Source organism: Brachyhypopomus gauderio, chromosome 17 (genome assembly GCF_052324685.1).
Source record: "Brachyhypopomus gauderio isolate BG-103 chromosome 17, BGAUD_0.2, whole genome shotgun sequence".
Lineage (NCBI taxonomy): Eukaryota > Metazoa > Chordata > Actinopteri > Gymnotiformes > Hypopomidae > Brachyhypopomus > Brachyhypopomus gauderio.
The window spans coordinates 14,993,465-15,015,994 of NC_135227.1; the positions used below are offsets into that span (position 1 = coordinate 14,993,465).

Sequence of the window (22,530 nt, forward strand, 5' to 3'; positions counted from 1 at the left end):
TTCATTCCAAATCCGTAAAGTAGCATATCGCTCTCTGCTCTGAATATGAAGGTGAAAACTGTCCTGCTGGCCTGGTGGAAACAGCGGGAAAGTCTAACAATCACTGCAGAACGCAGAAAAGGGCAAATAAGGCAGGATTCAAGAAGCAGTTACTCCACAGTGGTCTGGGTTTGAACTAAAAGACACATGACTGCTGACAGTCACCCTGAATACCAAAATACTGTTGCCCACTACCTAAATATATCTCTCCTGGGATTAAACCCTTTGTACCAAAGCAAGCTTTCAACTAGATTAAACTAAACCCAGTCTATAAGTGACTCCATGCGAGTGAGGGAGATTTCTCTAAGCATTAGCAGTCACGTAAGAGCTCTACATATTCGAGACTTCTATGCATATATAAGCGGGGGATGGTTATATGGGCAGTTCATGACTCCGCCCAGTGGAAGGGGAGGAGAAGCTGCTGTTGGGGCTGGAGGGCTAAGGATTATGGGCCGGCCAAGGTGTTCTGCAGAGACACTCACAGAAGAGGGAGAGAACAAGAAAAAGGGTAATAGTGTCTTTTCATTATTGCAATCTCTTACAATCTCTTGATGAATACACACAGACACACACACACACACACACACACACACACACACATACACACATACACACACACACACACACACACAGAGAGCATGGTACAGTTATCCCCTACGCTTTACCACGATGTTGGATGACACAGCATTGTAAATCATTCTGGGAATAACTAAAGAATGAATGAATGAGAGAGAGAGAGAGAGAGAGAGAGAGAGAGAGAGAAAGAGAGAGAGAGAAAGACAGAGAGAGGGAGGAGAGGCTTTGTTCAATGTCACAGAGCTCAAAGTTAAATGAGAATGAGAATACCCGCATCAGGACAGAAGGCAACAGCACAGACTTTGGCGGTGATCATGGAGAGATCAGATCATGGCAGTCAGTGAAGCAGTAAGGCAGCCACAGGGTGTCTCCACCTGCCCTACACCAGCCCTACACCAGCCCTACACCAGCCCTACACCAGCCCAGCCCTACACCAGCCCTACACCAGCCCTACACCAGCCCAGCCCTCCAACCGGCCCTACACCAGCCCAGCTCACCTCCAGCCCTACACCAGCCCAGCCCTCCTCCAGCCCTCCACCAGCCCTACACCAGCCCTACACCAGCCCAGCCCTCCAACTGGCCCTACACCAGCCCAGCCCTACACCAGCCCTACACCAGCCCTACACCAGCCCAGCCCTCCTCCAGCCCTACACCAGCCCAGCCCTCCTCCAGCCCTACACCAGCCCAGCCCTCCTCCAGCCCTACACCAGCCCAGCCCTCCTCCAGCCCTACACCAGCCCAGCCCTCCTCCAGCCCTACACCAGCCCAGCCCTCCACCAGCCCTACACCAGCCCAGCCCTCCTCCAGCCCTACACCAGCCCAGCCCTCCTCCAGCCCTACACCAGCCCTCCACCAGCCCAGCCCTCCTCCAGCCCTACACCAGCCCAGCCCTCCACCAGCCCTACACCAGCCCAGCCCTCCTCCAGCCCTACACCAGCCCTCCACCAGCCCAGCCCTCCTCCAGCCCTACACCAGCCCTCCACCAGCCCAGCCCTACACCAGCCCTACACCAGCCCAGCTCTCCTCCAGCCCTCCACCAGCCCAGCCCTACACCAGCCCAGCTCTCTTCCAGCCCTCCACCAGCCCTCCAATCTTCTTCCAGACTCGTGAGTGTAGAAGCAGCGGTACAATCCGTCCCATTACACCATGTGACACTACAGTACAAAACAATCACTTGTGGGTCGCTGGGTTGAAGAGACAGAGATCCCCAGCGGATGGTGTTGACGGAGACACTAGAGGCCCGAGTCCCTTACAGCTCAGTGCCTATCTAATGGTCAGAAAGCAGGAGTTGTAACAGTGGCAGTAGATCGCAGACGTTGATATGAAGAAAACACAGGTCAACATAAGCTAATAATGCAGTGTGTCATAAGTCAAAGTAGGATGGGGATATTCAGTGATATGTCATTGTTTTTATTCCTACTGAAAACCACTTCAGATGCTGTCCTTCACATATAAAAGGTCCCAACAAGCTTATTCTGTCCTCGCTTCATAATTACCACCATCGACGGAGTTGGGAGAAAGAAAAGTTGACACAAAAGGCCTCGACAGGAGAGAAATGATTAGCCTTGGTAGATACTGGCAGGGAGAAAATCTGGGTGGAAATGGATTTTTGTATGACAGGATGTGAAAGACCTCAGGAGTCTCAGGAGAGAACGCTTGCCATGATTGGACACAGGTCTGACGAGCCCATCAGCCTGAAGTGAAACCCTGCCAACGTCACACGTGACTTCACAGTCCTGCTTATGATAGAAAATGCACAACAAAGTTTGTAGAATCAATCCCAAAGAAAACAGCACTGTGTGTAATCTACACACGCATGCAACTCATTATTAACACTGAATCTAGCAGCAATGCATTAGAGTGCCTGTGTTTCATAGCTTGGGTGGTTTCTATTGAAGCAAAGCTTAGAGCAAATTAATCCAGGTTTGCTTTGTTTCCCTACTGTCAGGAGGCTTCAAACTGTGCATCCAATGGACCACCTGCACAACAGAACCTAATTTAGCTTTTAAATGTTTTTGTCGTTGTAGCACTTGAGACTGGTTGTGCTTGGTTGTTAGGACTGTTTTGACAGGTTTAAGACTGCTGAATAGCATTGGGTCCATACTGAACAGATTTGGGACCATGCTGAGAATGTTAAGGACAGCTGCCTATGGAGAGATAATCCTTTCTTTACAATCCTTCAAGCTGAAACAGGTAAATGAAAATACAGGAGCAGGAAGTTACTAGAAGGGTACGCTACTGAGGAGATGACGCCATAACGTCACTTAGGCACTCAAACATTTCAATTCTAACCGTGCAAAAAACTAATGCAAAAAAACTTAATATAGTTTAATATTTAGTAACATTTTCTTATTTTAACATTGTAATTATTTCCATATTGTTTACAGTTTAAACTACATTATAGGATTTATTTGATTCGGTAAATTTCCTTCACAAATCAATAAAATGATATCTTAAAAGTGTTTTGCAGATCAGAAATACAACATTATTACTTAAATTACTTGGAAACATATAGTGGTCCTCCCAAATAGTTGCAGGAACTACTCAGTTACCGTACTTATATAACAATGTTCATCTTGGTGAGATCTTTAACACATTGCTGTGTACCAGTTTCTGTAGGAGACTTGTAAATGGAGGAAGGAGAAAGAGGAGGAGGAAGGGTTTTAAACTGACTAAACTTTAGTTTATTTACTAAGCTGAGACTGAGCGGCAGAAGACATGCTTAGCTTCATAATGGTACCAGGTCTTTGAAGAAGTGGAGTTAACTGCTTCATACTGGTACCAGGTATTTTAAGAAGTGGAGTTCATTGCTGAGGCGTGCAAACAGTCCAAAAAAAATTGGTCCACTTGTACAGAAAAGCCAACTGGTCTGACTCACTGCACTACCAAGAACGGACCAATATGGAAGCTTTTTAATAGAGAACAGTTTGGTCTTGATTAAGTCTCTTCAACACTGTTGGGGACAGTATTTTTTCAACAAAGATGTATGTTCTCTAAGCAGCCAAGGACATTAGACCCCTATGTAATGTTTGTTCTGGTGGTACAGAACCAGGTGGTACAGAAGATCCTGCTTCATTCCTTGTAACATGCAACAGTTGTGCACTGCAATGTGAACACTCATATTAACCACTGTGACCATTGGCCATACGCACCACTGTAGCACTGTAGTGATGTGTTTTGTAAGAACTGCTGTTAGAGAATAGGCACGCTTCCAGACAAGCAACCCATGCCAATATTGGCTTAAGCCTCTTATATAACCTTCTGAACTTGGACAGCAGTTCAGAAGTTCACCAGGTGTCAGACAAAAACACAGGGTTATCTCCAGAGCAGTGTACATTTGCTTACGGCATTCCATCAGGTAGAAAGCCCTCATGGTATGAATGAACAATGAACGCCACAAACATTGCTGGTAATTCTCGGAACAAACAGGCTTGATCCCAGCAGGATGAGGAGGTTATAGATGTATGAGATCTCCTCCAGGTGCACGTGAGCAGGGTTTCTAACCTCGGACTAGACCTGCATTTGCTGTAGGTCCCCTCCTTCGCCAGCGTCCTTGATTGCTTGGTTTCAGGTGTGTGGGAGCTTGACAGTAATTGAAAAAAATTCAACGAGGTTCCCTGAGGACTGTTATGAAACAATGTTTAAGAGAATGCTCCGGTTTCCGTAAGTGAAGAAACAGGCATGTTGGGCTAAACCTGCCAAAGCAACAGTGGGTGCCCCGGCTGCATACCCCAGGGAGTGCACCTTGGTTCTAAATATCACAGCAGTGTGAGTCTCCATGTCTCCACTCCACATCCGACCAGCTGACAATACACCCCCCACCCTCAACACGCGAACGACCGACGTTTACCGACAGGCTCGGCAGGCCGTCGCTACAGTAGATCCCAGCAGGGAGGTGAACCCACCACAATGTAAAGGGCAGAGATAACAAACCAAAGCAGTAGATCGCTGCACGAGGCAAACACAGTCATGCAGTCCTCCGTCGGGGCTCAGCATGATGGTCGGTTTACACAGAGACAGTTCTAGATTTGGACCGGGTCTGGTTGTGCCAGTAATTAGGCAGATATATCAGCTATGGCAAAACAATTAAAAGAAGCTAGCAGAAATTGAAGTTGCATGGTGATACTAATCCATGTATTAATCTAGTTTCCTACGTCACAACGTAAGAGATAAAGTAAAGAAAAGGAAATACAAAGACACAGAGGTGAGGAAGTGTAGAATCCATGTGAGAGTTTCATAATGTGCTTAAGTAATACCCCTAATAAACAGTTTTATTTCACTTAATGAGGGTCAGAAATCTTTTGATAAACTTACAAAAAACAGTTCATTACTGAAAGAGCCTGAAAATGACTTACAAAGGAAGAGATCAAACAGGGCTTGTAATGTGAGAGTAAAAACCAAGCCAGCTCGGCGTCATTCTCTGGAAGGGCTCCAGCTAATGGACGACACTTGATCAGCGAACCACTAACGTCCAGCCAGACAATATGGGCAGAACTGAAGTAAAATATTGTTATTACAATCTGGCCTTAGAAAACATGCTTCCTTTTTATACAGTTACAAATTCAGTTGCCTGTGGGTTGAATTTCCATTCAGATTGCTCTTAAAGTGCCTTTAAGAGACAATTTTATTATTATGAGAACCAAGTTGGACTTTTCAAAAGTCCAAACATGGCTGCTGAACCATGTAGAAAGGGAGAGAGGAGGTCATGTGTGCCCTGGCCTGGCTGTCAGCCTCCCCACAGACTGAGGGGGGGGGGGGGGGGGGGGCAGGAGAGAAAGAGGGGGCAGGAGGAGGAGGGGATCAAGGCTAGGGACAGCCGGCCGGCACCGGCTCAACATCAAATACGCTGCGTCTGTGCCACGAGTCTCAGGGCGGCAGGCCGCAGGAGCAGAGATTCCTGGAGGCTCTGAAACCTTCGTCTTAGCTTGACGAATCTATCTACCAGATCCCCCCGCCTTCGCTACATCTGATCCCTAAAGCGAGCGTGCCAACCAAAACAAGATGATGAAATTACAGACGACACACGTAAAAAGTAAACAGGGACAGATGCTAATACCTGCCAGGGCGATCACGCTTTTACTCCAAGATCGTTCAGGAATGCCAATCAAACAAAGGGGAACGTCATGGCAACGTGCTGCCAGCATTGCTCAGGCCGTCACATATTTGCTCACACACGGACACGGCGAGACGCGATATGAAGCATCAAGCAGATTCTCATGACCCAAAACACTTTATCTGTCTCCGGGGCAACTCATCACATGCGGCAGAGTCTCGGCTTCTCCTGCGCGTGTTGATGCAACGAGCCAGACCTCCATGCACGGGCTATAAATAGGCTAGCAATCAAGACTTCACCACAGGAAAGCGCTAGCGGCTACGCTGCCCCTCGCCACAGCCAGGCCTCTGCTAGGCAAGCAATCTGCAGCACCCAAGCTAGAGCTGGGCGATATATCGGTTGGTAATCATGATCGTGATATTTTGTGTTTTTGTGTGTGGTAAGCATGCTGGCTACCCTCAGGTGAAAGTCTGCAGGGTCTGTGACATTTTTTACTGAATCGTAGATCTGTCTGAGTGAGTCGTGATGACACCAAGATGGCAGAGTGAAAACCAAGCCCAGAAAAACGACTCCTGAATTTAAGAGCCTGAGTCAGAATAATTTACTTTAGAACTAGTATTTTATTTATTTGGTAGGACCTATTTTATTTTTTCATAGTGAGGTTGGATAGATGTGGTATGTGTGCCAAACAAACCAAAAAAAACCTTTTGCATTACCTAGAAGTCTTTTTATACGGATGTTAACTGCACTTACCACAGTGCTTCTAAAATATAATAGATTGCCGCACTATAATTACAACGATCATTAAAACATGCCATTGTGACTGATTGTTGGGCTTATTTGTAGTGAACTAACGAGACTTCCTCTCTATTGATGTCATTCCTGCTAATGAGGAATCTTTGGCATGACGTAGGAAGTCGATGTTTGCCAAGAGTGCACGCCCGACCTGCTCCCCATCGTAAGAGAGCCATCCTATCTGATGATTCAGATATGTCAGCGGCACTCTCTTGGGAGGAGTGTAATGTGAAGTTAAATATTCAGTTAATGGGTTCAATGTTTAATGAAAAAACACAGCAACTAATGGCAAACTACTCGTGTCCTAAATGGTAATGATGGCCATGATCACAAGGTCACAAGGTGTCCATGGATTCCATAGTTTAAGTAAGAACCTTTGTGGTCAGTGTTGGAGGAAAAATGTGTGTTGACTATGGTCTCAAAACTGGGTTTTGAGAGACTCTATTGAATAAACGCTGTGCATTTGTAGTCACTAAACAGTGTTCATATATGCAATTTCAGTAACTCTTCACTAAAAGGCATTGTTTAAAAGTGTTTATAAACCCTTATTCCAACAAGCATAAGCTGTCATGTTAACACAAGTTGATGTCAAGTGATGACAGTTTTAGTGACATTACAATGCGTCAAGACACTTGACATGACGTTAGGATGTGTGGTGACATGACTGACTTCACAGTTTTGTATTTTATTTTTATATTTTTGCATACTTTTATGTAATTATTTAAATAATCTAACAAAAATGTTAGTCAGTGCACTTTATTTGGCCCATATTTTTCATGTTCATCATCAATAACACAAAATGGGGGTCTGAACTCTCGGAGGAAGACTATGACCTGTGGCCTGTCCTTAAGAAATGCTGGAGGACTTCCTGGTCATTCATAATAATCTCTGAAGTAATAATTTCCTGAGCTTCAGTCTTTGTGAAATGGTAAACAAATCTCCCAGTGCCAGAGTAGGAGGGGCTCTGGAAGTATGCAAACAGCAACAGGCCACGCCCAGTGTCCTGAGCTCACCCACCACCGTCCGCCGCTAACAGGAAAGCAGCTAACTGCTGAGTCATTCAATCAGCCGCCAAGCCTACTTAAGACTCTCTTCTATAACTGCGAAGCAATAACTTAGCGGCATAACACTTGATGAAGGAACCCTTGAACAAGAGAACGCCGTTATCTCTTGGCTGTTTAATTCAGAGATCCTGATCTTTTATTCTCAGCCTGACTGACTCAGGAAGCAGATGTCTCTCGTGTCTCGCACAAGTCTCCGCTTTTTCTCACCGCCCGTCCCTGTGAGCGAGCGTGGTGCTTTGTCTGGCGGTGCGACCACCACCCGTCTGCCTGGTTTCCCCTGAATGCAATCTCACCTCTTCATCTTTCATTTAAGGCCCTTTTGTGCTTCGGCTCAAGGGGATTGCGGCGTGGGATGCCACCCTGCATACAGACAACGAGGACTCAAACCGCTGCCTTGCATGGGCAAACTCTGGGCTGAGGTCAGATGCAAGGTGGAAGCAAGCATTTCTCCAGGCTGTGGCCCACTTTATCTAGGCTGTGGCATTGTTCAACTGACCGGTTGTGGCTAGATTAAAGACCAGGTCCCCCGCACAAGAGAGACAGAATTGATTCCGACACTGAAACCTCGGGATCTCTCAGTCTTGGAAACTAGGCTTTGAAGCTCCTCGTTGCTAGGTTACATCACTGATGCGGCATGGAAAGACCAAAGTGTTGAAATAAGACATGAGCTATCAGCACCAGGGTGAAAGACTTGGCCTATGACCATTTTCATAGTTCAATATTAGCTTATGAATGTGCTTTCACTACAATAACTCTTTCCCAGAGTACCTTGGTGCTGACTGCTGTACAAAAACTGTAACCAACGACTGTGCCCATGGCTTAAGTTCCCTCATTTACACGGTCAAGCTGCAGTAACTCAAATACTCCAGCACAGACGTTCAACACAGCACAGAAGTATCAAAACTGCAACACATGCTGAATCAAAATTTCACTTAAGACCATTTCTTGCACCTAAACTTCCCTACGTTTTAGTCACTGATCACTGTCAAACCCTAAAACAGTAGCAGATGCATCAGATCAGCTCAGAGCATCCAGGTGAGTCACACACACACACACACACACACACACACACACACACTTGTACACAACAGACTGTAGCAGAGCAAACAGCAATCATTAGTTCGATAGGGCATATGATTAAAGTGTGATCAACTAAATAAAACTGCGACCTTTTTAATAGTCCACATAGAGAACTTAAGGAATATATTATTTTAAGATTAAAGTCTGCATTAAATTTAACATCTATTGAACATATCAGTCATGGCTCTCAGTGATTCCCCCAGTAGGCTAAGTGAAGCCATTCATGCCTGGCTTACTTGTAAGCACATTAGCACCATTTTAGCATTTGTTTTAACAAAGCCCACACTTTGTGCAATGAATAGCTGAAAGGCCCAAGCACGGTCCGAGGCCCTTCTCACTGTGCCAACGCAGGCTGTTATGAACAGCAGAAAAAGACTCTTTAAAATTGCCTAAACTAGGCACCAAGCTGACTTCTTTCCCCTCTGAACTTGGGAACACATTCAAAGTCATTACAGCTGCCTGTGGCTAGTCTAATCTGTCAAAGCAAACGGCTAATAGAATCAGTCAGAAAGTGGATGCAAATCAATGACTAGCCCGTTTTAGCAGAAGTGCATGAGTCAGGATACGTTCCCCATTATGAAAAGAATGCCTAATAAATCCAAATTTCAAGTTTAATTTAGCAGAAAACCTGGTAGGTGGAAAAGAAGAGAATATTTCAGAGCCTGTAATTATCCCTACAAGGCAAAAACTGTACAGAGAGATTTTCCCATCCTGTGAGCTCTGGATGCCTCAAAAACTGATCGCTGGCTGTCCTGAATTAGACACTAAAACTCCTCTCACATACAACACCACCACATCAAAAAAAGGCTAGAGGAATCACAGAGCTCAAAAGATACTGCAGCCTGTCCTAAACACTGTTGTTCATTTTAATAATAAAACTATGATTTTAGCATGACAGACTACGGATGGTATTATCGCTCTACGCTGAGACAGCCCATGCTAAGCCTGTGACTGAGCTCGTTGGCATCCATGTGAGGACGAGCTCAAAGATGAACCCAGCACCAGTGGAAGTGAACAGATCCAGACGGCCTCACGTGCCACAGCCTCCGGGCGTTATTAGTGAATGACTGCGTAGTACTCGGAGTGTTTGCACAACTCTGTCTTTGTAATGGCCAGAATGAACTGCAGCCCAATCAAGGAGGAACAAGAGAACAAGAGCAACACCACAACGGGGCAACAGGCAGAAATCAATCAGAGGCAAACGCTCTCAAGAGAGGTAGCAATTAGGCAGATGGGAGGGGCACCAGCATCCTCAGAGAAATCAAAGCTCAGGCTCATATTCCTTCTGGACTCGAAAAGGAAGAAGAAACAGGAGGCGTAGCACCTTCTACCCACGGCAGTCGCTGCAGTGCAGAAAGAAGCAAGTCTACAAAGGAGCTTCAGACCAACCATTCCGCCATTGTGATTATTCCAGGACCACAGTCCACCACTGCAACCCTGACAGCACCCCAGGGTCTGGCATGCTGCCCTCTGGAAGTCTAGGCAGACAAAATTATTGATCTCTTCTACAGTGCCACATTGAAGTATGCTTGGTGTTTTATTGGTCTAGCTTTCTTAAAATATCACTAATCCAACAGTACTTCACAGACAACCCAAGAAACCTATGTTTAATACTACCAGGAGTTGTGTGTAAGAAATGGTAACATGGACTTAGGAAGGTGACGTGTTAATATCGATAGGGTTCCACTTATGATGCATAAACACTTACTGGTGCTTTGTTTTGTTAGTTTATTACAAAATTCTATTTAAGACATGGATATGATTCTGGTTTAATTACAAATGTTATTATTTCCTTGGAATGACAATTTGCTTGGTGCACACACACATTTATACATATAGAGACCCTGCACTATTCCAGGATGCCTGCCTATAGCTCAGGCCTGAGGAAAACTCCAAGTGCCCGTATTTGGAATGGGCTATTCATTTGTCACATTAACATCAGCTCCGACATGGTAACCCGCTGCTGCAGGTCCTCAGGGAGACCATCTGGTCCACACCTGCCTAGGCCTCATGCTCAAGGCAAACACCCACAGTTACACAGTTACAGTAACACAAACTCCCACAGGTACAGTAACACAAACCCCCAGTTATAGTAACGCAAACCCCCAGTTATAGTAACACAAACTCCCACAGGTACAGTAACGCAAACCCCCAGTTATAGTAACACAAACTCCCACGGGTACATTAACACAAACCCCCAGTTATAGTAACACAAACTCCCACAGGTACAGTAACGCAAACCCCCAGTTATAGTAACACAAACTCCCACAGGTACATTAACACAAACTCCCACAGGTACAGTAAGACAAACTCCCACAGGTACATTAACACAAACTCTCACAGGTACAGTAACGCAAACTCTCACAGGTACAGTAACGCAAACTCCCACAGGTACAGTAACGCAAACTCCCACAGGTACAGTTACAGTTAAGCAAAAGCCACTGGCAATTGCAGCAGCTGCAGAGACCTTCAAACAGAAGCCACTTAATAAGTAAATACAGGCGGGCCGAAGCACCGTGAGAGCGTTTCCGTTTTTCACTCCTTTTTTGTTTTCTTCTAAAAAAGGAAGTGGAAGAGCAGGTCTGCCAGCAGTGCGAAACTGCCTGTCTACATTCCAGTGATGGTGGGTGGGGGCATATGGAGTAGGCTTAACTTCTAGCTTGTGTGTAGAGCACGCAAAGATGTGAAGGCAGTCTGAACGTGTTCCTGTGACTGGGGCACGATTGGTCAGAAAAGCGTCTGGACGGGCACAGATGGGCACGCAGCCTAATATGTCAAGATATAATATATATATATATATATATATATATATATATATATATATATATATATATATATATATATATATACAAATAATTCAAAACAAATTGCTTGCAGTGTTCACAGTGGATCATGTCACTGGAAAGCCATCCTGCAGTATACATTCTAAGATATAATTACTAATGCAGGGTAGTGTTACAGACAGCAGACCAAATCCATTACTGTCACAAATTATCTACACTCTAATTTGCTTCATTGCTTTTATCCGTCAGCAATGTACAAAAGTGAAGATCCCGAGAGTAGTAACGGTTTATAAAAACAAGACGATGGAGGAGCCGGACACACCCACGGTTCAGCGGGGTCGACGTGAAAAGAGTGGCCACGTTCACACAGGTGCGGGCGGCTTGGTTTCCTAAGAATAAACTAACCCAGTAAATCACACACACCCTTGGTTTGCGTGTAAGCATGAGCTGAGAAGCACAGCGTCCCTCACGTTGGAAAGTTTACGTGTGTGAATGGGAAGCTCTCCGTGTCAGTGACGAAGCATCGGCCAAATTCGTGTTACGGTGGCCCATATAAGCGGCGACGCCTTCTAAAAATAGCGTTTTCGAACTGCGTGTGTTGTTGGTGCACAACACGACGAACGTGCCGAGGGTTTTCACCACACTCATCCTTCATGTTTGCGTAATTCCCACGAAACTTGTGGTCGCCACGATTTCTCGCGTTTCACAGCGACAGAAGTAGGCCGTGTCCGGCTGTGTGGCGAACACCAGTCAGCTAGCGCAGGCAGCTACCGACACCACGGTGGTTACCGCTCATCACTCATCTGTGTTTATTTGTTTACTTCACTAAACATGGACACGACTGTCACTTTAAATAGTCCGACACGGGGAGGCTCGGCGTGGCTAAATGGGGGGAAAAACACTGCGAGTGTGACAAATGTGAAGCGTTTCATGAGAACAGATGAAACACTGGGTAGCCAGTATGGGTGAAGTGTAAGATTTTGTCATGTAGTCAACAGTAGCTATGTTAGCTAGCCGGCTAGCTTTACTCCATTCGGGCTCAAAATGCTTTTTTTTTAAAAAGTGACAGTTTACCTGGTCTAAGGGAAGGTCAACAATGTCGCTGATGGGCTGCAGTAACGTGGAGCCCGTGCAGGATGTCGTTTCAGTAGCCATGGTCCTTGTTGAAGCCTTTCTTTGAACCAGACTGCTCTTCTGTATTAAAAAAGCCTCCCTCTTCCCCCGCGATGCCTGACTGCCGCGCTCGGTACTTGTCAGACTGGCAACAGCTCGACATCGCCACCATCAACAACGACGCCCGTAGGCGGAGTTCCGCGCCCATCCCCTACATCACAGCCGCGGTCCCCGCCGCTCCTGGGCTTAGGGGAGGAGTTCCAGAAGAATTGGAGTCATGTGATTGGTCCTCCGAGCTCGTCCATTGGCGTACACGTTCTCAATAGTTGGGTTTTAAACAGTTACTTTGTTCTTTGGTGTATTTACTTCTAAGTGTTGAGCATGTATCAGTGGCAGCTCTGAAATAAAGTGAACTGTTTGGAAGAGGTGCGCTGGTCACAACTTACAACCTCAGATATAAAATTTGCTCAATGTGTTGCCATGCTCTTTGTTATTATATTTTGGCGTTAGGATATGATCTTTAAACATCATTTTCAAATGAATAATTCAGACCAGGACGACATGTGGTGGTCTGCATAGTAAAACCAACTTCGGCAAGCAATGTAAAATTACTTTCTACGAAATTACGTCTGTATGATTTAAGACAAAGTGACTAATAAATAATCCATACGTTATACAGTTGACAATAAACATTGGCCACATTTTACAAAAAAAAATAGCTTTCATAATGTGTTTATCAAGCGGTAGTGAGACATTTCTTTGGCAAGTACAATCATATAGTGCCACACAGTGGCTATCTGGGGAAATGATTAAATAAACGGTTGATTACTGTGACTTGTAGCCTCGTAAGGTATCAGCATCAAGTAACGTTATCGCAAGAATTTCAAAAATTTTATTTGCTCCATGTTGATTAATGGCAATAAATGAAATAGATCATACAAGAATAATATACTATATGCTAAGGTTTACACTGAATTAGATCTATTAAAGTCTAGTATCAAGAGACTAGCATAGCATTTATTTTTTCTTTTTGCTAAAAAGGTATTCATTATAAATACATTGTATGTGTAGATTTTGTGCAGGGATGTTTTGTAAACACTTAATGTGAAAAAGGATTTAATGGCAGCACTGATGATCTGCTGGCCAGAAAGATGCTGATACTGGTTTTTCCATGTAAAAATAAACTTTACTTTAAAATATCTGTGTGATATCAAATTGAAAGTGCTAATGAAATATATGTATGTGTATATGGAGAAATCTGTAAATCTATTGAGAAAAAGAAAGTTCAAAGCTAGACTCAAATGCAAACATAAATAATACAGTAATATATTTATGGGGTATACCCCAGTTCAGCCAGTGTCTCATCTAATGGGGAATCATCTAAGGAGAAATACATACCACCCACCAGATGCCTGGAGAGAAAAGAGTCCTGGTGCCTTTTTTTTTTGCCTTGAGGGATGATGGTTACAGTTGTCTGGTGCCACGAGCAGGCAGCAGCAATGCTATCTCCATCACAAGGGACTGAACATGCACCTGAGTGGCTTGTGTGGAGAGACACATGCGGATTCCCTTGATGCTGTAGAGCAGGAACCTAGACAACTGTGTGAAGTTCGATAAATGAGGAGAGAAAGAATGTCCAGAAATACCCAGAGGTTGTGTACCCTGTCAGCCGGAGTGATGCAAGTGTTCTCTAGCGAGATCCCAAGGACTTCACCTGGAGAGACATCACCAGCAATTCAAAGCGGCTCAGTCTGGCTGAGATGTAAAGTGATGAACTGTCCTTCATGAGGAGATGTCTGCTGGGCGTGATGATATGAGCAGAAACCTGAATGTCAGAGGGTGGGAAGGAGAAACCAGCAGCCTAGCAGTGGCTTGAGGTGTGTAACATAGCAGGAAGCCAGTGGAGAACCTGTATGGAACACTGGGCTATATCTGAGCTTCAGTGGGGGTTACGGCTGCTGCACACTCTCAGCCAGTTATTCAGAGAAGTTTTCGGAAAATTTGACATTTAATACATTATACTCTATTTCTGGTCATTTTTGTTGCACTGTTATTTGTTAGAAGTATAAATGTCAGTAAACATATTTTTGGTTTAACATAAAAATGAAATAAACATATGTCCATGTTCCATTATTGTTGCTACAATATTGGCTGCGTGACTGCTTGGACATTTACAATATTTTTGTTTTATTGGAATTACAGGTACAGCTCTTTGTATCTATTGCAAAAGATTTTCTTTACTTGCACTCATATATTGAAAATCCAAGGTCTTTCTCTTGTGAGTCTTGTGAGTATGGAAAGGATAATGTTGTGGTTGATTGTGAAAGCCTGAACTCAGGAACACAGTAGTGATAGCAGCTTGGCAGATCTAACAGCGTGCTGCCTCTCAGTTACAGTTGCTCAGACTTTAAACTCAGACTGCTTATGATTCTCTGACTTACAAGTATCCATATTGGTACCAATGTCAAAATATTAGTCTGGTATTTACTTGGTATTAGGTCAAAAACAAAAATGAGTGGTACTGCCCATGCCTGTTTAAGGACTTAGTCTACTAAAACAATAACCTATAAATGCTAGATTTCTCCCAACCAAAAGGCTGATTGTCACTGAAAGACAGCACATTGTGTTTTACTGTGTTTCCCTCTCCTTCCCATTTTAAGACCTTTAGATTTCCAGTCATGTCTCAGCATGCTTGGCTGACATTGCTTCATGGATGGTAACTCACCACCTGCTGCTCAAACCCAACAAGGCAGAGCTTCTGTAATTCCCAGGAACTCCAGTTCCTCACCATGGTGTCAGTGATTCTTTCAAGAACTTCCTTGTTGCTCCGTCTGGAGCTGCACAACCTCAGTATTGGACAACCAATACAAAAAACAAAACATACATACATGTACCATACATACATGTACCATAAATACTATTATATGTGGGATGGCGGATAGTGTTTATGTACCATAAACACTTTCATACATGTGGGTGTTTATGCTAAGTTAGGTGTGGGAAATATAGTGTTCCTAATTTTTGTTTGGTGATCCTAGTAATTGTTTAGAGAATATTTGTTTGAGAATATTTCATTGTGTGTGAGAAAAGATACATTGTTGTAATTGTAACTGGACTCCTATGAAATGCAGCGAGCCAATAATATAGATGTGTCAAATAAAGTTTCTCATGTGTAGTGGAGAAGTAGGTGATACTAATAAAGTGGGTGTTCAGGATGTATTACAGTTTACAATAAATGCTTTACCACCTGGTACTCCTAGAGGGCAGCCAAAATATTCTACACTAATAATAATGTCGTTCATACCATACTATTCTACCGCATTTTAAGGGTGCTCACTATCTCATACACTGTGTTTCTTATTTGAATGCCATAAGGTCCATTAAATGTGTTACATTTCACTTTGACATTTGCGTCCAGCTGCTGGGCTCCTTGGCAGTTCAGCACATGACAGCAGTCGTGAGCTTGTCAAGCCCAAATCTCACTGCCCACTAATCCGTGTCAAGGGAAAGTCGGTGTAGTGGTAGCTGTGTTGCTTAGAGTCTCTGTGCTGAGCACCTGCTCAGTGTACAGCTACGTAGACCTGACGGAGGTGACTAGAGACAGAGGTCTGCAGAAGCAACTCAATGACTCAGCAGTTTTGGTAGAGAGGGACAATGTGTGGGGTGGAACTGAATTATTTATTTGCCACATATTCAAGGTTGGTTTTTTCCCGGAGTACAGGGAGGACTGCCATGATTTGTTCCGACCAATCACCATGTGACCTTATGTGCTTGGAGAAATCATTTAGTGAAGCACTTTATTGATTTTTTAAAACTTGGAATAAATAGTAAATGAAGTCAACGTATTTATGTTGTTATAGAGACAGATGAGAGAGGGATGCTTTACACAATTATATGCCGGTAATGAAATAGCATTAGATACAGAAAGGTTTTCTACGGATATCAATATTTTATTTAAGCACTCCGAGTGTTGTAACATGAAATTTACCCTAACCTTTAAAGCTGATTATTTGTTAAAGTTCTATTTAGATCATCGTTTCATCTAATAGTGAAACCTTAGTCCCTTCATGGAGCCTTCATTGACTTTCCGTTCAGTTCCAGACACTCTACATAATTTGCATTAAGCATTTCTAAGAGCTTTCACTGAGACATAGAAGCAGAGCCCAGACACAGCGATGAGACCCCAGAGAGGAGGAAGAGAGAGTGCACTTTTGTAACACTATTTCTCTTTCCTCTGCATGGAACAGTTGAGGCATAGAACCAATTAAGTGTTCGTCAAGACGGGATGACGGGTTGACTGTGTCGTCTCCATGGCAACTTTGCCCCAGCTGTGGAACAATTTCTCCCCTGTGCTTGCTTCCACAGAGCCCAGCCTATGATGGCCCGGGAACCCCATGACCTGGCCCAGTTCTGAAACGCTTGGAAAGGTTTCAGAACCGGCTTGTTGACCATTGCAGACTCCTAAAGACAATCTTTAGTACACGCGTGTGTGATTTCTGCAGGAACGGCCTCTTTTAGACTGTTCTTTTTATAAACATGATACAGGAAGCCTTTAATTGTGTGGAGTGAAATGAGAGTTTGAAGAGGGTGTTCAAGAGCCAAACTGCCAAACACCGTCTAAGCCTACTGCATATACACCGTCTGCTTTCTGTCTGCCTTCCTGTGTGTGAAAACAATGGCTGTGTGCTTGGAAAGTGCACGTCTTGTTTTGTGTGTTTCATGACCTAATCATAACTACTGATTTAATCATTGTGATGGCGGGGATTATCTGCCTAACTTGTAATCATAGCACCACGCAACTCAGCACAGGCCAGTCTGCCAACAGGCTAATCAGTTCACATCATCCCCTCAAGGAAATAGTCAGTGAGAGCTTTTAGCCAACTGCTTCAAAGCTATTGTTACTAAATGATGAAGCCCAAAAATTCTTAAGCCTGAAAAGTACTCTCCTTGTGCCTTAGCCAGTAAAAAATGTAAGAATATGGAGGAGAGAGATGGGGTCCTTCACATTATTCTCCCCAATGCCATGAAATGTGCAGCCAATTCATCAATGAAGACTGTACAGGAGAGCAGGACCTGCTCAGTGCATCACTGACCTTGTAGAAGGGCAGCCGAAACCAGAGTGAGAACACTCCAGAGCAACAGGGTCACTCTGCCCAGAGACACTCCAGAGCAGTAGTGTCACTCTGCCCAGAGACACTCCAGGGTCACTCTGCCCAGAGACACTCCAGGGTTACTCTGCCCTGAGACACTCCAGAGCACCAGCGTCACTCTCCCCCGAGGCGCTCCAGTGACACTTGTCTGCTTTTCCTGCTGCTCATCTCACAACTGGCCTTTTGTCACTTTCCTTGTCCTAACTCCGCCTCTCGTGAACAACTGTGGGAACAATTACCAAGCAATGCAACCTGGAGATAGAAGAACAACACAAGTGAATTGAAGGCAAGACGGATTAAAGGCTGAATGAAGGGAGATGTACATTTTTTCCAAACTTAAGTGTTAAATGAAAAAATGTTGCTTTTGTAACGTCTCAAATTTCTAATGTGATCTGCCTCATTTGGGCTGTGTGGAAGTGCTTGTAAGCATTGTGGATGCACAAAAGATGCAAAGAATGGGGGTGGAGCCCAAAGACAACCGACAAGCCCACAATTTAAGGAGGCACTGAGTTAATGGACAAACTAATGGAAGAACATTACGTCCTACTTTTTGATATTGATACTGTGAGAGTTTTGTCAATTCATGTGAATTGGATTTTCAAAAGGTATATATGTCATTTAGCTTTGGTGTCAATAAACCAATATTACCATAGATCTTAAGGACACTTCATCCATGAGATTCCATAAGCATTTGGAAACAAAGCATTAGCAGGTTTTAGACTGTCAATATTTCAACGGCTGTTATTTGTTATAGGTCACACAGAGCACTCTGTAGTAATGAATTATTACTGCCCGGATCTTGCTCTGTACACGGCTCCAGTTGAAGACACAACATTACAGATCTCCGAACACACTACAGACAGAATCAAGGGTGTAAAATTTGAAATTAATCAATTAGGGTTGTAAAGGTGGAAAAACTCTTACCTAACACCAAACATCTTGACAGATGGTGCTTCCCCTTTAATGCATCCACGATAAGGTTTTCACTTACTGCCATGTGTATGCGTGGATGACTGTGCGTGTATGAGAGAGCTACACATGGTCCCAGAGAGGGAGCTCTCAGTACTGTCAGTAAGGCACTGGTAAGTAAAAGAGTCTGAAAGACATTCATTGATTTCCAGATTCTCTAGCATGTTCCAGGGTTGCCTGGGTAAAGCAAAATTACAGCAATGCAAATCAAATACCAGCACATTAACTGTGGAAGTGCTCCCCCCCTGGGAGCCAGAGACACCTTCCCCCAGGGACTGTACATTCAGTGCATCCAATCAACCTGGTCCTCTACCCCCACCACACACACACACACACACAAAAGCACATTCTCACATGCCAGCACTGTGGAGGACATTTTGGTCACAGACCAAAACATTGTGGAAGCATTTCTCTGGTCAGTATGTACCACTGCCTTCTGTTACCTCCTGTCAGTTCTGTAAATTCGTAATCCCACCTTAACTCACATCTTTTAATGCACAGTGTATAAAACCTCCCAACACGCTGCTCCATTGTCATAAATATAAGACAAGGACAGTAAAGACAAGTACCCACTACACTCCATCAGAGTGCTCATGGGAGCACCATTTTAATCATGGTCGAAAAGAAATTAAAATCTACTCCCCCTACATCCAATCAGCAATCTAATAATCATACATTATTCATTTTTCATAATGAAAATATTTAAATTTAAGCAATACATGCATACTACTGAACTAATAATAGAAAAAAGTATTTTACTTATTCTCTTTAGTGCAAAGTTGTGAAAAGCAATACAGCATATTGTTTGTTATAACCACATGAACCGATTAGAAATAACCCCCAGTGTTCATTATTGCCATTCTGAAACCTCTACAGTAAAACATCACATAGTCAACAACCAGTGAACACACTGATGGAGTCACAAGCAAGAGGAAGTCTGGGAGATTTTTCACCAAAGTCCCAGTACATTCATTAAAGTGTGTTTTCATTCAACTCGCTTGCTGACGCCTTCAACATATTCAGTATTACACTGAAGGCAGCCAAAGACTTCACAAGCTGTCCAGCTCACGGTATTTATACGTCTTCCCTAGAGTTCACAGTGGTGTGAGAGACTAATAAAGTAACACTGACAAACAAGAAAAATCCCCATTGTGGGTTAGCATTTGATGTCATTATGCTTACACCAGAAGTGGAACTATTTATAGAAAAAGACTGAGCATGGTCAAAAAGGGTGGTTAAAATGCATTTCCTTCGTGCCTACTTCACAGTAACTGCTAGGGCTGGTTCTGTGATACATTAAAAATACATTATACACGATGCATTGATGAAAGGAGTAGCTAACTATGCTAAGCGTTGTCCCCCTCACCCCATTCAGTTTGGAAGATAGCATATGTTCCTATTATCTCTGTTATTATTAAGCATTAGAATTACCTATTATTTATTTTGTCTTAGTATTACAGAAATTGTTTTGTGGTAGTGACAGTTTTGATGCATCTCATGTCATTACCAAAGGCCAAAACAAACACACCATTTGGATTCAGTATGCTTCAGTCTGTGCTTGTGTGGGGATGAGTGTAGTTCACAAATTCTCCCCTCACTTCCAGAATACATAGAAGTCTTGAAACAGTAACTGGATGTGCTATTATAACTACAAATCTCTACTCAGCATCTGTCTTCTTGCCACCATGGCAAAAAAGACTTTTTTTGTCTGCTCAACAAAAATGGATACCTCTCCCCACACGGTTCTCAATCAGCATTTTTGTGGAAGCTAAAGTGCCGACAAGGAATTCCAAATTTACCTTTGCCATTCAGTGTGGTCATTCATGCGGCGTATTCAGTGACAGAATAATGCAAGCAGTGACGGCTGCTCACGGTGTGCTGCTCGGAGTGTGCTGCTCGGAGTGTGCTGCTCGGGGTGTGCTGCTCGGAGAGTGCTGATTGGGGTGTGCTGCTTGAGGTGTGCTGCTCAGAGTGTGCTGATCAGGGTGTGCTGATCGGGGTGTGCCAATCAGGTTTTGCTGATCTGGATGTGTTGATCGGAGTGTACTGATACACTTTTGCTGATCAGGGTGTGCTGATGCGGGTGTGCTGATCGGGTTTTGCTGATCTGGGTGTGTTGATCGGGGTGTGCTGATTGGAGTGTTGTGGAGTGTGCTGATCTGGGTGTGCTGATCTGGGTGTGCTGCTCTGTATGGCAAGGGGGTTCATTTGAATTTCTTTTGGCTCCGCGTTAAGGAGGTCTGCTGATGCTGCTCGTGTGAAACCTTCTTCTGTCTTCAGAAGCAACTGACTTATCTGGCTGTTGGCTCTCCTGCCGGCTCTCTGGATGGCAGACGTTTCACACCGAGCAAAGCTGTTTTCTATACGGCAGCCACCGATCTCTTTGTGGATCACCCACTTGAAAGCTGGCGGCTGAGGAGAATCCACACAGGGCCTTCAAGAGGGGACCAGCACACAGGGCCTTCTAGAGGGGACCAGCACACAGGGCCTTCTAGAGGGGACCAGCACACAGGGCCTTCAAGAGGGGACCAGCACTCAGGGCCTTCAAGAGGGGACCAGCACTCAGGGCCTTCTAGAGGGGACCAGCACTCAGGGCCTTCAAGAGGGGACCAGCACTCAGGGCCTTCTAGAGGGGACCAGCACTCAGGGCCTTCTAGAGGGGACCAGCACTCAGGGCCTTCAAGAGGGGACCAGCACTCAGGGCCTTCTAGAGGGGACCAGCACTCAGGGCCTTCAAGAGGGGACCAGCACTCAGGGCCTTCAAGAGGGGACCAGCACTCAGGGCCTTCAAGAGGGGACCAGCACTCAGGGCCTTCTAGAGGGGACCAGCATGGCAGCGGGTTTAAGACTTGGAGCCGGCCCGTGGTCCCAGTCTGCCTCTGCGACGCTATTTATAACAGCGGCTGGAGAAGAACAGGCTGGGTTTTCATAGCACAAAGCACAGGAAAAACACAAGTGGCCCACCAGAGACACACTGAATTGCTTCTTATAGTCTGGCTGCCTCACCCACCCCCCAGAAAAGACTGGAGCCGTCATGGGAGACTACAAAACTACTGAGCATTTTGATACATTATATGTAAAACTGTTTTGGAGTAATCTGCTTAAGCAACAGAAACAGCTCTCAAAACAGCTCTCTCTCTCTCTCATGCTCTCTTTCTCTCTCTCATGGTAATGTTGATATGCATGGATATAGGCTTGAAGCAGGTTACCATTCTCTTACGATTGATATTTTAATGAGTCTTTTGTTCTGATGGCCTCTCTCCTGTAACAAGATTCACCCACTTAGACCGGGCAAGCATTAGTCCCTGGTATAACCCAAGAACTGGTTCACATCACCAATGTGAGCAGCGTTTTTAAGGAAGCAGAGACAAGGCTGAAGTAAGCGATTTCCAAACATTTTATATACATGCATTGCACATAACGGTCTCATTTCACTGTATTCGCATAAAGTGTGAAAACAGGTGACAGATGTGGCGGAAAGAATAATACCATTCTCTCACTGGAGTATGACTGGAATTTGGTTAGCACATCTGACAAAACCTGTGTGTGATATTCCCTAGCTTTGAACGTGTTTTACATTCAGTTTTTACAATTCGTGAAATCATGCATGAATAAAAAAAAGGAAAAATTTATATATCGTGGATGATTTTAACATAATCTATCTATATATCTATCTGGCTAAAAGGTGCCTATAGGAAAAGCAAAACATTATAAATGATGCCCTGTCTTCTAAAATCAAGTAATGGACATGTAATTTTTTTTGTTTGCGGGAAACTGGGATTTCGTCTCTCTCAATGTCGCCACCTTAAAATAAAACACGCCCCACGGCAACGCTGATTGGGTGGACGCTCGCTGCTGCGTTTTCCTATTGGTTAGTGCCGTTCCATTGATGCGCCCTCCACCTTTAC

General features: G+C 44.4%; 1 protein-coding gene across 1 annotated transcript in view; it reads right to left on the bottom strand.

The window, feature by feature from the left end:
- mboat2a (membrane bound O-acyltransferase domain containing 2a) overlaps positions 1–12,707 on the bottom strand; it is a 37,626-nt gene extending 24,919 nt beyond the window's left edge. The window contains exon 1 of the mRNA XM_076977546.1: positions 12,465–12,707. Coding sequence (XP_076833661.1) covers positions 12,465–12,545 — 81 coding nt within the window. The 5' untranslated portion in view covers positions 12,546–12,707. The remainder of the gene's footprint in view (positions 1–12,464) is intronic.
- Positions 12,708–22,530: the final 9,823 nt, after the last annotated feature.